This window comes from Rhipicephalus microplus, chromosome 2 (genome assembly GCF_043290135.1).
Source record: "Rhipicephalus microplus isolate Deutch F79 chromosome 2, USDA_Rmic, whole genome shotgun sequence".
In the NCBI taxonomy this organism is placed as follows: domain Eukaryota; kingdom Metazoa; phylum Arthropoda; class Arachnida; order Ixodida; family Ixodidae; genus Rhipicephalus; species Rhipicephalus microplus.
In genome coordinates, this window is record NC_134701.1 from 247,816,526 (window position 1) to 247,833,294 (window position 16,769).

At 45.8% G+C, this 16,769-nt stretch overlaps 1 protein-coding gene across 3 annotated transcripts in view; it reads right to left on the minus strand.

Annotated features, from left to right (window-relative positions):
- Window positions 1-16,769, minus strand: part of LOC142776003 (solute carrier organic anion transporter family member 4A1-like) — an 80,527-nt gene that overhangs the window by 15,013 nt on the left and 48,745 nt on the right. For all 3 annotated transcript variants that reach the window (XM_075878715.1, XM_075878708.1, XM_075878704.1), the window contains exons 2-4: window positions 5,119-6,364; window positions 2,464-2,675; window positions 440-536 (exon numbers count right to left, since the gene is read on the minus strand). In XM_075878715.1, the coding sequence (XP_075734830.1) occupies window positions 440-536; window positions 2,464-2,675; window positions 5,119-6,308 (1,499 nt within the window). In that variant the 5' untranslated portion in view covers window positions 6,309-6,364. The remainder of the gene's footprint in view (window positions 1-439; window positions 537-2,463; window positions 2,676-5,118; window positions 6,365-16,769) is intronic.

Below are 16,769 nucleotides of genomic sequence, written 5' to 3' on the forward strand. Positions count from 1 at the left end.
CGACCATTTGTTTAGTCGCGGACGTAATCGGCTGAAAAGCTTCGGCCACGTGGGCATGGCATGGCCTGGCCTCTACGAACTTTTTAAAGTTCCATACAGCTATCATCATTACTACTGCGTCTACCTACAGTGGATTCGATGTGCAAAAGAACGCTCACGGCACTATTCCTTTATATTTTTTACACGCTACATGTTTTGATATAGCCTTGTAGGAATACGTCGGCAAACCTTGTCGTGCGCACTTGTAATGTCTACATCGGCGACGACGTCATATGTCAGGCATAGTGAGACGACTTTATTATCAACATACTATTAACACCGAACTTATTTTCCTGGGTAAAAATGCTCTTTGTACGTTCTACCCGCGTGAGCATCGTAATAATTTATTATATAAAAATGCCTGCCAGTAACGCACAGAAAGTGTGGCGGCTTCACTCACTGGCTCACGTCCTTGAAATCGACGAATACCGAGAGAAAATATCCAGCAATGAGAAATCCAAAGGCTGGTCCCAGCACGGCCATCGCACTGTACGTTCCTGCAAATAAAGAATTGAGGTCTGAGAGGATAAGCGAGTAATGAGATTAACAAAAAAATCCACTACAATTTTCAAGCTTATGCTATTGCAGAGACAATGCCTATACTACTGCGAGCTTTCGAACTGTAGCCACCATAAAATAAATAAATAAATTAATTAATTAATCAATCAAATATTCTCAATACTTGGGCACATTATATATATATATATATATATATATATATATATATATATATATATATATATATATATATATATATATATATATATATATATATATATATATATATATATATATATATATATATATATATTACATTACAATTTGGTCTAATATCTTCCCCTATACTTTCCTTGGCATTATTGCCTGTTAGATCTCATTATTATTGTGTAAAAACACGGAAAACGAGCCCTTAGGTACATACTTCTTTCCTTAATTCATTAACGAGGGTCTCGTACTGGCAGACTTGGTGTCATTAGGTTGTATACGAGGGACTATTGGTCAGCTGCCCACTCGTAACAAGTTCACGTGCTACGTGACGCCAAGCAGGCTCAAAAGAGTGTGCCACACTCGCCGCCATGGCTACTGGTGGCGCTGACTGACACTCCCACGCTTAATTCACATATAAACCCTATAAAGTGGCTGGGGGGATAGCTGTCGTGGAAGCTCAGTGGTAGAGCATCGGACGCGTCATTCGAAGGTCGCAGGTTCGGATCCTGCCCATGGCAAGTTATCTTTTCACCCACTTTTCTCTTCATATTTACATTAAAATTTGGTCTAATATCTTCCCCTATACTTTCCTTGGCATTATTGTCTGTTAGATCTCATTATTATTGTTTAAAAACACGGAAAACGAGCCCTTAGGTATACACTTCTTTCCTTATATATATATATATATATATATATATATATACATTCCTGCTCACGGCTGGTTATTCTTTCACCCACTTTTCTTTCTTCTTATTTACATTACATTTGTTCTAATAACTTCTCCTATACCCTCCTTGGCATTATTGTCTGTTAGATCTCATTTATATTGTGTCAAAAAACACGGAAAGACGAGCCCTTAGGTATACACCTCTTTCCTTTAAATATATATATATATATATATATATATATATATATATATATATATATATATATATATATATATATATATATATATATATATATATATATATATATATATATATATATATATTATATATATATATTAAAACGCATTTATCAGCCCTAATAGTGCAATGGTGCGAGCCTGATAACATTGGAAAGCAGGACGCGTGATAATTCCAAAATTAAGCAAAATATACTGAATAGCATGCAGATATCACGTGTCTTCCCTGGACTCATTTTAATTTCGTTAGCAATGTGTAAACGTTGCCCTGCGTGTTAATGCGTTAAGTAAAAGGCGTCAGCAGCTCTTCCACTCAACAAGACAGCATGCTCGTGGACATTGTCGAAACTGTCGACGCTGACACTCTTCTGTCTCTGTATATATATCACGCTGAATCACAGCCGCAATGAAACGCTAGCCCTCCGTGGCTGATCAGGCATTATTAAGTATCCTCTGAAGTGATCGCCAGAGTGCACTATACCCCCGCTCCAACCACGGCCGGCGTTCAGCGCTGGAGTGCTGGACTCGCACTCCAGACCGGCCGCGCGTACGTAGGAGACTGGAGCACAACCGGTCTGGAGCCGCATGTTCCATACCGGACGTGCACTCCAGTCCAGCAAAACTTAGTATGAGCAAAAAGGTGCACAGCCAGTGAGAAAGATTGGGCGCAGAACAGCCAAGATGCTCAGGACCAGTACTGAGAATGGTTTTTTTCAGTGTAGTCCCCTCAATCTTTCCTTGTTCCCGTCCCGGTGTAGCCTTCGGGTGATAAAGTGCATGACAAAAATTGCGCGGAGTATGGAGTCGCCCACCGACGAAGAGGGAGGTCAGCCTGGCGGGCAGGTTCTCGTCCAGGAAAGACATGCCAAGAGTGTGAAGCGGCGTGACGCCAGCACCCTGCAACATGCTGCCGAGGAGGAGCAGGTAGCGGGCATCGCGAATCCTCTCCTTGCCGCACGCTTCTACCGTATGGTTCAGGGGAGGCGGCGTCGCGTAGCACAGGTCCGGCAGTTCGGAGCCGTAACTGGAACAATGGAGGAGAGCGTTGAGCCGGAAATGTACATGCCCCAAGTGAACGTGCAAAGTGCGCCCAGTGTTTCAATTTCCCAGCGCTCGAAGTTAAGAGTATGCGTACACATAAGAAACTGTTCCCTCATGTTCTGTAGTTCGAATGTTGTCACTCTTAGCGTGACAATAATAAATCTGCGTGCAGTAGAAGAGTACCAATATGAAAGAGCAATTGGACAACCCTTCCAAACGAAGCACACTATTACGATGTTTTACCCATTATCAAGCGTGCTTTTATTTTCTAAAGAGGCGGTAATGAGCCTCCACGAACAATATCAATATGAATGAAGCTAATTAGAAAAAAATATTCACTGAGTAGCTTTCAAATCATTCGAGAGTGCAGATATAGCAAAAGTGACATTAGCGATCAATTTACTGGAAAAAAAAAGACCGACCCATCTTGAATTTATCTAGAGCCATTGTGCGATACGAAAGGAGCTCCCCTTACACTGCGATGTATCGCAGTGCGATTGTCCCTCTCTTCAGGTTTACGCCTCCGAACATGCTAAACTGAAATGCTGCTTCAGGCACCCTCCCCAGTGCCAAAGGAGTAACATACATCGGCAGACGACACACGCAACAGCATCTTTTTCTGCAGCCCATAAGTACTAAGCGAATCAGCCAATGTGTGACAGTAAGTGAGATTCACCGATGCAACAAAAGCAATCATTTTTCGTCGAAAAAATGATGTAGACGCCTTCAGCAACACGAGATTACTTTTGATTATAATGGTTTGGCATTAACGTTTTTTTTTTATTGCCGTAGGTTTTTCAGACAAGAATAAATCACCTGTGTTCTATGTGCAGTAGCCCGAAAACATATGATGTGAAGCCTAAGCCCACTGCAAAATATTTCGCACCCATAGATGAATTTCAAGCAAACAAAACACTTTTTTTTCTTGACCAGAATTTGCGAAAATGGAGGTCTAAGGCTGTTTTGCATCCCCCAAATACCATCTGAGTGCTTTGCGTAAAAAGGCTTCGGCTGAAACACCCTTTTACGGGTGTAATGGGATATTGAAACACCAGCAAACCACACGACAGAGTGCCAGATGATAATTGAAGCTTGCCAATTAAAAAAAGCGCTGAATGCTGGGCGGCTTCATATTAACAGATGTCTATTTTAGAGACATCTAAGCACACCATAAATTTATGTTTGTGTACAGAATTCTTATTATTTAAATGTGCAAAACAGAAATATATCAATCGACACTTAACGTCGACTAAAGATACCGTGGCTATACATACCAGATGGCTAGTTTACCACTGCGAAGCGCAGCACCTCTGTCCATCAGGTAACTTCAAACGCTTTGCGGTATGTGCGATTGGGCGCGTGTGTGCACCAGACTGATTGAACGTTGCCTGATTGACAGCATTTACTTACTTTTTTTCATTGGTGAAGATGTTTAGATGATTGGCAACTCCAATGATATGAGTGTTCTGACTCGTGAAAATGCCCTTTTCCTAGGAAGTAGGGATGTTATATGCCCGGTAATCCCCCCGGGCTTTAACAGCCCTATATCCTGTTAGCTGTTTTACTGTGCCCCATGTAAAGTGATATTCTCTTTTATTAACATGCTTCCTCATTGGAAGTCTGCCACGTCTTGAGTTGTAAAATCATCTCTAGATACTCCTGGTGATAACTTAGTCGACGCAGCGAATTTCGAAAAAAGCAGTGGTATTATATAACTCGACTCCGCACCGCACTCTGGCAGAACATTATGCGCTGAATACAACCAACCACTATACATAGGCTTCATAGATGACGAGAAGGTGTTTGACTCGGTCGAGACATCAGCAGTGATGCAGGCACAACGGAACCAGGGCATCAGCAAACCCTACATAAACGTGCTGGAAGAAATTAACAGCGGGTCAACGGCCACCATTGTTTTCTATAAAGAAAGCGACAAAATCGCAATAAAGAAAGCTGTAAGGCAGAGAGACACGATCTTTCCGTTGCTAATCACCGCGTGTTTACCGGTTTTCAAGGCCCTAGACTGACAAGAGTTATAAATAAGAGCTAATGAAGAGCATTTTAGTAACTAGCGATTTGCTGGTGACATTGTCTTGATGATTAACTCAGGCGACAAATTACAGCTCATTATTACTGAACTGGACACGGAAGGCAGAACAGCAGGTCTGAATATTAATATGCATAAAGCTAAAGCAATGTGTATTAGTCTCGGCCGAAAACAGCGCTTTGCGATAGGTGGAGAGACACTGCAAGTTGTAAAGGAACATGTCTACTTAGAACAGGTATAGTAACCGCACATGACCGTGTTGCACATGACCGTGTTGATTGGGGGATAATGGCAGAGGCCTTTGCCCCGCAGTGAGTGTAGTCAGGCTGCTGCCGCTGATGCTGATGATTATGATTATGATATAAAATAGGAAACTCACGCGTAGGACGGCTCGATCACGTAGGTCAGGAAGAACAAAAACGATCCGGCCGACATGATGGCCATGCCGGAGGCTATAATGAGGGGCTTCTTGCGGGTGCTCCCCAGGAATGCCACGGGCACAATGAACAGGCAGTTGGCCACACTGAACGCACTCAGCAGCATGCCAGTCTCGAAGCTGCTCAAATTGAAGCGTCGCTCTATGGTGGGCAGCACCACGCTGAACACGCCACTGTTGACAAAGCTCTGGGTGAACTCGATCGAGCAGAGGCTAATAAGAACCCAGCCAGGAGTGCGGAAGCGGCGGAAGAAAGCCGGTCGGAACCACAACCAGCCACACTGTTGGTCCTCTTTCTCGGGCTGCGGTACTTGAGGCGTAGTGGCCCAACATCCCGGTGTTTCATCTTCCGCTGTATCCATAACCGGGTAAACTTCCTTCGGCGACGACACTCCAAGTCTGTCATCGGTGTCACCGGCGAACTCTGGTTCAAGTGCGAGGCGCACCTGCCGACGGTGCCATCTGGATGGGAAGGCTACGAGCTCGGGAGTACCTGCGGGACCGATCGCCATGGGCCGCAAGCATATCGGCGACGATCGCGACGGCAGATGTTGCCTCCTGGCGCGTAGGTCGTCCGGTGCACCCATTTGCACAGACTGCTTGACCACCGGTAAAAGAGGCTCGACTACTTCATTGGGGCCACGCCGATGCCCTGCATCGATGGACGGCCGAAACGCCTCTCCCTTTTCCCGTTCTTTCTTCGTCCGAAACGCAAGTGGTTCGCGCTTCGTCAACGGCGTTGCGATGATCTCCGTATCCAGCGGGCTAAGCGGGCTCAGTGCTGCAATCGGTATCGCGACGATAGCTGGAGGACAACGTTTCTTCTGCGCAGCAGAAGGATCTGGTTGTTCAAGTGATCTCCCTCCAGCAGCCGTCCCCGCCGCACCAGCTGGTGCATCTTCTTTTGTTGGCGGTGGTACGATGACCACCGGCGAGGCACTGGGTCCACGTGCTCCTGCGCACAGAGACGCACCGGCAGTGGGGAGAAAAGAATCGCCTGTATATCGGCGCTTTGCCTCTGCAGTGATCGTCGACACCTCAGGGCCCTGTGCACCAGTGCGAGGAGGTAAGGTGAACGCCTTCGGTGGTCCTTCCTTTACGTCACTTGACTTTCCAGCCTTGTTAGTGGCCATCGTCGTTTAGCTGTTCTGATTATGTCCTGAGCGGTTGATTGTCACGTCCCGGCTTTCTGTATGTAAAGAAGCAAAATGACAACTAATGAAATTTTGGAAGTTGATGGGAGTTCGGAAAGTGATCAGCCTAATTAGTAGAACGTGGTGGGAGAAAATAACAAATTTGAGCTAGCGGACATATAGCGCTCAAGGAAATAGATTCTCATCACAGTATGCGCTGTATTTGAAGACAATGGCAATGTCATCGCAATAGGCGAAGTATAGCTGCGTGAGAGACACGTATACGGTCAGATTTTCCGGATTTTAGAGTGGCACATGCGTGTAGATTAATGAGTAGCAGTTAACACAGCGGTGATCGAATTCTCGTAATTAGCCATCACGTAAATTGGCAACAAGTGGGACAAGCCCGTCTGAGACTATTGAAATGACTGACAGCACTGGCTATTAAACCATCATGCTCTTGGATCTCGGTTGTAAACAGTATCAGGCACTCGGACTTCTCATGCAAGCATATACCGGCGCAACAGTGACATCACTTTAAAAAAAATTGGCCCCGTATCTGTATGTTCCACTGCAAATATCGTCAAAATACGATAGTCGAGCGGGTGGAGAGAGTGAAAAAAATGTTTATTTGATGTTCTGTGCGAGAAAATCGGTGAATTGTATTCTGGAAGCGCTGCTTTAGAGATTCTTGATCCGTGCAGCGAAGGCGAACGAGCACATCGAGGCAGGTTAGACACGAGTGGCATTTGGCAGTTATCTTCGGAAACGAAGGAAGGCGTGCGCGCCCGCGGAGAAGGATTCGCGCCTGTCTCGGAGGTGATAAGGTGTAGAACGCAAAGTGACGGGCAGGTGCCAACACCTTGACGTCTCGGCAAAGGGTTGGAAACATTTGCCTTTTTGAGCATCGCGTTGCAATGTCAGTGCAGCGTGATAAACGCTGCGGTCCTTAGAATTACTTATGTGCGCCTTCTCTAGTATAAAACCCCACATACAAAATATCGACGTGTTGTTATGTGCCTCAGATGTGCGCAACAATTTCTTTTTAATTGACAATCGCACAAGTATGAACGCTGAAACTTGAGCAGTATTGATGGGCGCTGCGGATGGGGTTCACCGTTTAAAGTATTATTTAGTGCCATTTGAGGTATCGTTAGCGCGGACAAACAGATAAATGTACAGAGAGACAGACCAAGATTTTGGCGTCGAAGGTCCCCAAGAAAGACTATCGTCTTTTAAAAAAAGCATCCACAATCGCGAACAGACACCCTGATATGAAAGAGGCCGTATAGGGTAGGTACAAGTCACCTTGATCAGCCGTATACCCTGTACTTATCCGAGCCTCTGCCTTAAAAAGGCGCTAAATGCAGATATTACGTCGATGTTGACTGATGAAATAGCAGTCCAGAAACCTCGTGGTGCTACTTTTGTGCTTAGGAAGTGCCTATTTTGAAATAAAATCAGGTTTTAGTAGTCCTTGTGGATACTTTAGAGAAATTAGAAACTTTAACATCACTTGCCGTGCACAACGTTGCCCGGCTTTATTGCGCGACCGCCGACACTAGTAGCAGCAGGGCAAAAGTAGCGAGAGCCACAACAGCAACAACGACAATTGAACAATTTCCTGCCATAGCCTCCGAGATGGCAGGCGTGCATGGTTCAAATAGACTCCGCTAGATGGCATGACCTGTCCAGTTTAACCAGGTAAATATTGAACTTTTGAACCACTTGCGCCATTCCGCATAGTAACGTATAGCGGTTCCTTTCCACGACTGAAACACAAACAAACAAGTAACATTTTATTACGTCTCTGTGCATGGAAGGTTCTTTATTTAGTGCAGCTAGTTCTATTACTAGTCAATTATTGTAGGCGTCAACACTGACATCATCGCGATCATTTTGCGAGTGTCCTGCTCGTGGTATATGTGTTTTCGTGCATTTACACTGATTTCTCGGTAAGTAGGGCACCGCTGTTAATAATACTGTCGTTTTAGATGTTGCCATACATTGAGCTTTCCCTGTGATAAAAATTGTTATTTGAGTTTAGTGTCATTCTAAAGGGGCTGCAAGCAATCGTCTAACAATGTCAGAGTACTGTGATAAGAGGGAGAAATGATCTTAAGAGAATGGGCTAATATAATGTGATAATGCGGGCTTGTTGGTAGATACTGAACTTCGGATAAACAGTGCCACAACGGGACAAAGAAGCAAAGGACAAGTTCTATAGCGCTGAGGCAAACACGAGTTTTTATTTCACTGCCGCGGAATATATATACTCCCAAAAAAAGAATAAAGATATGATGAGTGCTCTCTTGCACATGCGAATGATTACATTCAATGGTCCAGATAAGCACGCTTTTTCTCGAGCAGGTGTATGGATGTCCTGCCAATGTATGATTCATTACACGTTTCCATCACTCACGTAGGCCTCGAAGAATAAACAGGAAGAACAAAACACAGCAGAAGGGTTGAAATGTGGGCTAGTTAGTATAGATTTGTGCGGAAATCTTGGCAGCGCAATCTAACGGGACGCAAGAGGAGGAGACAAACTGCGCTCGTTTGTCTCTTCATTTTACTTCCCGTTAGTTTGCGATGCCAATATTTCAGTAAGAACAAATGTTTTGGATTTTATTTCAGTGTCCCATTGTAGCACTGTTGATGCGAAGTTGGGGAAAAGGTATATATGGGCAACGGGTATGGGAGATCGTGTCGCATATACCGTGCTGGAGCCAGTGCTCCCTAGCTTTGACCGCCCGCCACGCTCGCTCCAGGAGCGCGAGACGTGACCGCGGGTCAGAGGTGGTCAGTTGTGCCTCCTACTAATTTTCACTACAGCATGAATATCTCGTGAGGGCTTACGTTTCCGACTGTGATTTCCATAGGTTTACTATAGGTGGCCATGGATTCGTTAAATTATGTGAGAGGCATCGATTCCGTGGTAATGCGGTGCGGCAACAAGCTGGACACACTTGCCGCTGTGAACTTTGAAAGACGTGTGTAGTATCGTGCGTCGGACGTGATGCACGGAGAACACAGGGCGCCGAATCGTCGGCCGTCAGGAAGTATGCACCAGCCGGTAGCGAAGCAGGAACTCCTTCATTAGATACAATGCCGCGCATATAAACACAGGGTAGCGCCCCCTAAGGGCGAAAATATATACATTGCATGAAACCGAAACTAACTGACACACCACATAATCTCTACCTAGAATGAAATGGATATGTGGCTCTATTCAATGAATAATGCAGACTATTATTATTAATTTGAAATATTATTAAAAATATTAATGGCACATGAGTAACTTGTGTAACATTATACAATTTTTAGAGAAGGAGTAGTATGACACGTTAGGACTTGTACGACTTTAAACTACTTGTTGACAACCTTAACACCGCCCCTCCTTTTGTTGTAATGTAACCAATTGAAGAAGAGAGAAGCGGCATGAGAAGGGGAAAAAAACATAGCTATGTACACAGCGCACCATGGCTGAAAGCACTTATACAAACAAAATACAACAAAAAATCAAAGCATAGCAGTGTACCAAGCGGTAGACTTAACCCTTATACAATAAATAAATGCGCAGCATACACACAACAATGCACACGTATGGTACAGAATCCTACATACGAGTAAGAAGAAGGATTAAGCACACGAAATCCGTAAAATTGGACGGTTTCTTACGCGAACGTTTAGAACGCCGAAGCTCATTGCGCTCTGAAGTGTTCCCTTGCGGAGCAGCGAGTTCTGTATGTGAGGATGAGCCTGTACTGGCTCGCTTACGCGCTGCTCACGCTCAGCTGAGAGCGTAGAGGAATAACTGGAGTTCGAAGACTCGCTTAAGCGTCCCTCACTTGTATACCTGGGGACGGAGAACCCTGACGCAAAACATGGGAACCTGAAGGTTCTGAAGCATGTCCATTAGTGTTAGGAAGGATACTGGCATAGGGACTGGGTTCGTCAGTCAAGCATTGATACGGAGCCTGAGAAGAGTCTGAGGGCTCTGAAGCATGCTCGGTAAAACTTCATGATGGCTGATCACCACAGCCGGACTTGAAGCCGGTGCCTGAATACCATTTCCTCAGGGAAAGATGGTGATGATGCAGGAATAGGGATAGAAACCAATCGTGGAACCGAGGCAGAGTATGGCGCCTGATAATGAAGAGTGCAAGCGTGAAGGTGGTTCCCATTCGGAATTGACGATTACAAGTTTGGAAGCATTCCAAACCGCTCCATCGCTGAGTTTAAATGTGTGGGATCCCATCCTCGTCGTTAAAATGTAGTATCGTGCATGCGTCGAAAGCGACGCAAGGAGAACACAGGGCACGGCACCGAAGCACCGGCCGTCGAGAAGTATGCTGAAGCCGGTATCCAAGCAGGAACTTCTTTATTGGATACAATGCCGCGCATATATACACGGGGTAGCGCCCCCGAAGGGCGAAAATACTTTGCATGAAGCCGAAACTAACACACCCCATCATGAATAACCTCTTAATTGCCAGTCGCAGTCTTCGCGGGACTCTTCTCAAACACCGGTGTAAAAAGCCAAGTACGCGAACACGCTGTGTGACGGAAGCATTTCTCAGGGCAGACTGAAGGAGCCAGAAGGGTTATAAGGGTAATAGAAGGGGCTATCAGATTAAGTATATATGGGCCAAACGAAAGCCGCATGATTAAGGGGCAACTACAAGTAGCAGTCAGGAGGCAGGGCTGCTCCACATTGTCCATGGCACGCTATAAAAGGTATCTGCTTTCACTTGCACAATTCTGGTAAGGCGCATAACTTACCTCGTACAACAGGCAGCTCGTGGCTGGTAAGAAACAGGAACGCCTTCAGAATCTCAAATTCGAAAAGAGCGGATGGCAACAAAATGGCGAGACGACGCTTGTAAACAGCTCGCACTTACTCGCACTGTAGCTCGAGCGCCGCGTTTTGCAATTACCCGCGTGGAGTGACACGCGTGCAGACAGTAGCGATGATAGTGATGACGGTTTCATGCATGCACCCGCTACAGAAGACTCGCCAAGATGCGGACGGTGAATTGTTATGAAAGGTTAGGGCAGAAGATGTATCGATACCATTTTCAGAATAATCCTCACACGATCAGATTATCTATCTATCTATCTATCTATCTATCTATCTATCTATCTATCTATCTATCTATCTATCTATCTATCTATCTATCTATCTATCTATCTATCTATCTATCTATCTATCTATCTATCTATCTATCTATCTATCTATCTATCTATCTATCTATCTATCTTCACTTGCTTTTATTTTTGGAGTGGAGTAGTCTTGCGCTTTGATTGTGCCATAAAAATACTGATTAATTTTCATGAACATTATTATTATTATTATTATTATTATTATTATTATTATTATTATTATTATTATTATTATTATTATTATTATTATTATTATTATTATTATTATTATTATTATTATTGTCTTCATCATCAGCCTGACTACGTCCACTGCAGGACAAAGGCCCCTCCCATGTTCCGCCAGTTAACCCGGTGCTGTGCTTTCTGCTGCCTATTTATACCCGCAAACTTCTTAATCTCATCTGCCCACCTAACCTTCTGTCTCCCCCTAACCCGCTTGCCTTCTCTGGGAATCCAGTTAGTTACCCGTAATGACCAGCGGTTATCCTGTCTACGCGCTACATGCACGGCCCATGTCCATTTTCTCTTCTTGATTTCAACTATGATATCCTTTCCCCCCGTTTGTTCCCTAATCCATTCTGCTCTGTTCTTGTCTCTTAACGTTACACCTAACATTTTTCCTTCCATTGGTATATTATTATATTGCTACATTATTATATTAACGGTTAATTATAGGCAGTCCAACGCGCCCACGATGCGGTTGAAAGGCTAGGTCTCTCGGTCCCAACGTGGGAGCGGCCAGCTCCTACACAGGCGCGACCTAATGGACATTAATAACGTTTTTTTCATCCATACATCCTTCCATTGTAATGACGTCAGTGACTGTTTGAGGCACCCACAGCGTGGTCAAACAATGACGTTCAATATGCCATTTAAATTTCACAAATAACCGGGCTCACGGTGTAGCGATCTTGGTGCTACCTCCTTCACCCCTACAGATGTGGCTTCCTTAATAGTCGCTTGGTTACTAACACTTCCTTGCTGGCCCCGTCTTGCTCGATTACAAAGAATGTCCATGCTGGGTGAGTGCTCTTCAAGAAAGACATGCTTTTAGACACTGTGGGCGCTGCACGTGGCCTTATATATAGGTGTTTCGAGAAAGGTCATTTCGAGCTTAGAGTATGTATTACAGCATATTGTTACGCACAATCCAAATGATGTAAGAATAACTGTTTATTGGTGCTAACTTGTACCCGAAAAGTAAAGGAAAATGTAGCGGCATTTCTAACGGCCGATCAGCAAAAGGAATCGATCTCGGAGACGCCCTCGAGCGGTGCACCACTTCTTTTTCATCGAAATCCCGTGCTGATGAGGAGCGCGCCGTCACGGCCTTTTCTTGTCTCATCATCGGGCCGCTGGTCTCTTGGAGGGCGCACGAACTAGCGCGCGTAGTTTGAATACTGCGTCTGCCTTGCGTCATTATCCCTCCTTCAAGAACGCATCGTCCCGATGCGTAAAAGCAGTGTTTCTGAGATGGTCTGAATACGTGGTTTCCATTAGAGAACTAGGTATTCCTCATGATCGGGTATGTATAGCTCGATGTTCATTGCCTGTCATAGTATGGCTTCATTCTGACAACATGCACGATTTCTGTGCTCCTTCGGCATCTTGATGAGCTCAGTTGTCCTTCCGGTGACACCTCGTAGTTCAAGGAGCTGACGCGACGAAGGACTCCTTAAGGGCCGAAATAGCAGCGCATGAGTTTTCGGAAAGGCCAGGCGTCCGCACGGGAGTCCAAATCCAAACTAGGTCGCCTGGTGCGTAGTCGACTCCTCTCCGACGAAGGTTGTAACGGTTTGCATCCACGCATTGTTGTTGTTTTATGTGATGTCGCGCCAACTGTTATGCTTCTTCGGCTCACTGAATGAATTCGCTGATGTCAGGCTTGTGCTCTGTATTGTCGCCTACAGGCAGCATTGCATCTAATGGTGTGGTAACTACTCGACCATAAACTAGCTGGAATGGCGTCACTTTAGCAGTCTCTTGCACAGCAGTATTGTAAGCGAAAGTGGCGTACGGAAATATCTTGTCCCACGTACGGTGCTCCAAGTCAACGTAAATGCACAACATCTCGGTTAGAGTTCTGTTGAGTCGCTCGGTTAGCCCATTCATTTGGGGGTGGCAAGCCGTTGTTTTCCTATGACATGTGTGGGTGAGTTTCAAAATGGACTGTGTCAGATTGGCTGTGAATGCAGTTCCTCGATCCGTGATAACCACCTTTGGGGCACCATGCCGTAGTACAATGTTAGTGACGAAAAATTCAGCGACTTCTATAGCCGTGCCCCTGGTGAGAGAGGCTGTCTCGGCATACCCGGTTAAGTAGTCCGTCGCCACTACTATCCATCGGTTGCCCATTGATGACGTAAGAAATGGACCAAGTAGATCCATTTCTACTTGTTCAAACAGAGATTTAGGTGGTTCGAATGGTTGGAGAAATCCTGCAGGTTTCAATGGAGGCGTTTTGCGTCTCTGGCAATCTCTACATGTCCTCACATAATGCTGTACAGCATCCAGTAACATTGTCCAGTAGTACTTGGTGCGGATGCGAATGAATGTTCTACTCACTCTGAGGTGTCCTGCTGCTGAGTCATCATGGCAGGCTTCCAGGATTTCGGGTCGCAAGGCCGAAGGAACGATGAGTAGTAATTTCTCCCTGCTGTGCTCGAAGTTTCTCTTGTATAAAACGTTGTTTCTCATCAGGTACGAGGACTATCCCCGGACGAAAACTCGAAGAAGACGCACGGGTTACCCTTCCAGATGCTTGATCAGTTCAAGCACCTTCGCGTCAGATTGTTGATATTCAGTCATGTCGGCGGTGCTGACGGCTCCAAGAAACGGAAAGTCGTCTCCATCTTCCACAGGTGCAGATTTCACTGGGGCGCGTGACAGGCAATCAGCATCACTGTGCTTGCGACCCGACTTGTATACGACTGTTATGTCATATTCTTGCAACCTGAGGCTCCATCTAGCAAGTCGCCCAGAAGGGTCCTTTAGGCCTGCGAGCCAGCACAGCGAGTGATGGTCGCTCACTGCTCGAAATGGTCTACCATATAAGTACGGTCGGAATTTCTGTATGGTCCATATTACCGCCAGACATTCTTTTTCCGTCGCCGAATAAGTTATTTCAGCTCTCGAAAGAGCGCGACTAGCATATGCGACCACTCTTTTCTCTCCGTTTTGCAGCTGCACAAAGACGGCGCCTAGTCCCAAATTGCTTGCATCCGTGTGAATCTCTGTTTCGGCTTCTTCGTGGAAATGTGCAAGGACGAGGTCGTTTAGGAGTCGCTGTCGTAGCTCATTGAACGCGTCTTCGTGCTCGCTTGTCCAGGTGAAAGGCGTGTCTTCTTTCGTCAGTCGGGTTAGTGGTTCCGCAATCTTCGAAAAATCTTTGATGAATCTTCTGTAATAGGCACAAAGTCCTAAGAATCGTCTCACAGCCCTTTTATCTGTCGGTCGAGGAAACTTTTCTACAGCTGCTGTCTTTTCGGGGTCAGGTCGAATGCCTTCAGAGCTAACCACATGACCAAGGAAAAGAAGTTCATTAAAACCAAAATGGCGCTTTTGAGGTTTTATCGTCAGCCCTGCTGAACTAATCGCTTCGAGCACAGTCCGTAGTCGTTCCACATGCTGATCGAAGGTGGCCGAAAAGATCACCACGTCATCGAGACAAACAAGGCAGGACTGACATTTTAACCCGGACAGCACAGTGTCCATCATCCGCTGAAATGTGGCGGGTGCGGAACACTTGCCAAATGGGAATACCTTGAACTCGTATAATCCATCTGGGGTGACGAAAGCAGTTTTCTCGCGATCTCGTTCGTCCATCTCTATCTGCCAGTATCTACTCTTGAAATCTAGAGAGGAAAATAATTTCGCGTCTCGTAGTCTGTCAAGGGTGCCATCGAGCCTTGGAAGGAGATAGACATCCCGCTTTGTGACGACGTTCAATTTTTGGTAGTCAACGCAGAAGCGCAAGGTCTGGTCCTTTTTATTTACCAGCACTACAGGTGAGGCCCATGGGCTGGCCGATGATTGAATTACGTCGTCCCTAAGCATTTCTTCAACTTGGCCTCTGATGACTTCTCTCTCTTTTGGTGACACTCGGTACGGGTGCTGGCAAATAGGTCTAACAGATTGATCAATTATGATGGCGTGTTTGGTGATGGGTGTTCTTTGCACTTTCGATGACGTGGAAAAACACGAGGCATACTCCCGTATAAGGCTCTCGATTTTTTGTTTCTGGTTCGGTGATAGGGCTGCTTCGATGTGGATAGATGCGAGTATAGAATCTTTACCGTCAGGGTGTAGTGGTGCAGTCTCGGAAGAATCCAAAGCCATAATCGGAACGTAATCATGCTAGTGGCCAACAACAGTTCCCTTCGCAAGATGTTGCACCTCGTTTTGGAAATTTGTCAGGAAGACACTCGTACACCAATCACGCAGTCGTACAATACCTCTTGCTGCACAGAACCCTTTCTTGAGTAACAGCCCAGTATTACTTTCTGCCATTCCTTCATAGTTGTGGTACACATTGCTTTTTACGGTGACAACGATGATGGTTTTTGGAGGTACTGTTACATCATCACCTGCAATCTGGAGTGCATCGAATTGTTTTTCACTCTCGAATGTCGCGATGGCGTGTTTCGTCGAGAACGAGACGCACGTTTCCTGCAAGTTTATCACTGCGCCACTGGCCTGCAAAAAGTCTATTCTGATAATTGCATCTCTTGAAGAGTCCGACAGGACAATGAAGCTGGTGACATAGGTGAAGCCACGTATTCCGACTCTAGAGGTACACATGTCTGCCGGATCGATAAGGTGTCCCCCAGCGGTTCGCACTTGTGGTCCTATCCAAGGGGTCAGCACTTTTTTCGGCGTTCTGGCAAGTCCCCTGCTCATGACGGAATAGTCTGCGCCTGTGTCTACCAAAGCATTCGTTTCGTAGCCGTCTATAATTACCGACAAATCAGAAGCGACGTTACCGTTTCCGCACGTAGTCTCGTGTCCATCATCACATTTTGAAATCGGCACTGGAGGTTGTTTTCTTGTGTCGGCAGCGGCCTTACCTCTCCAGGTCGCCGATTCTAGTTTTCCCGAAGCGGGCTTTGGGGAAGTCGCCTCGGAGAGTTTGAAGATGGGCGCGGACTTTGTGACCGATACCTCAGTGGTGCTGTCGACCGAGACTGATGCTGCTGCGAGGAGTGAGCACCTTGACGCGTTGACAAGTACTCCTCGATTTCAGAAGGTCACTCCCCGTTCCGTGGACTGGCAGCGTTTACGGGAAAACCCCGAAGT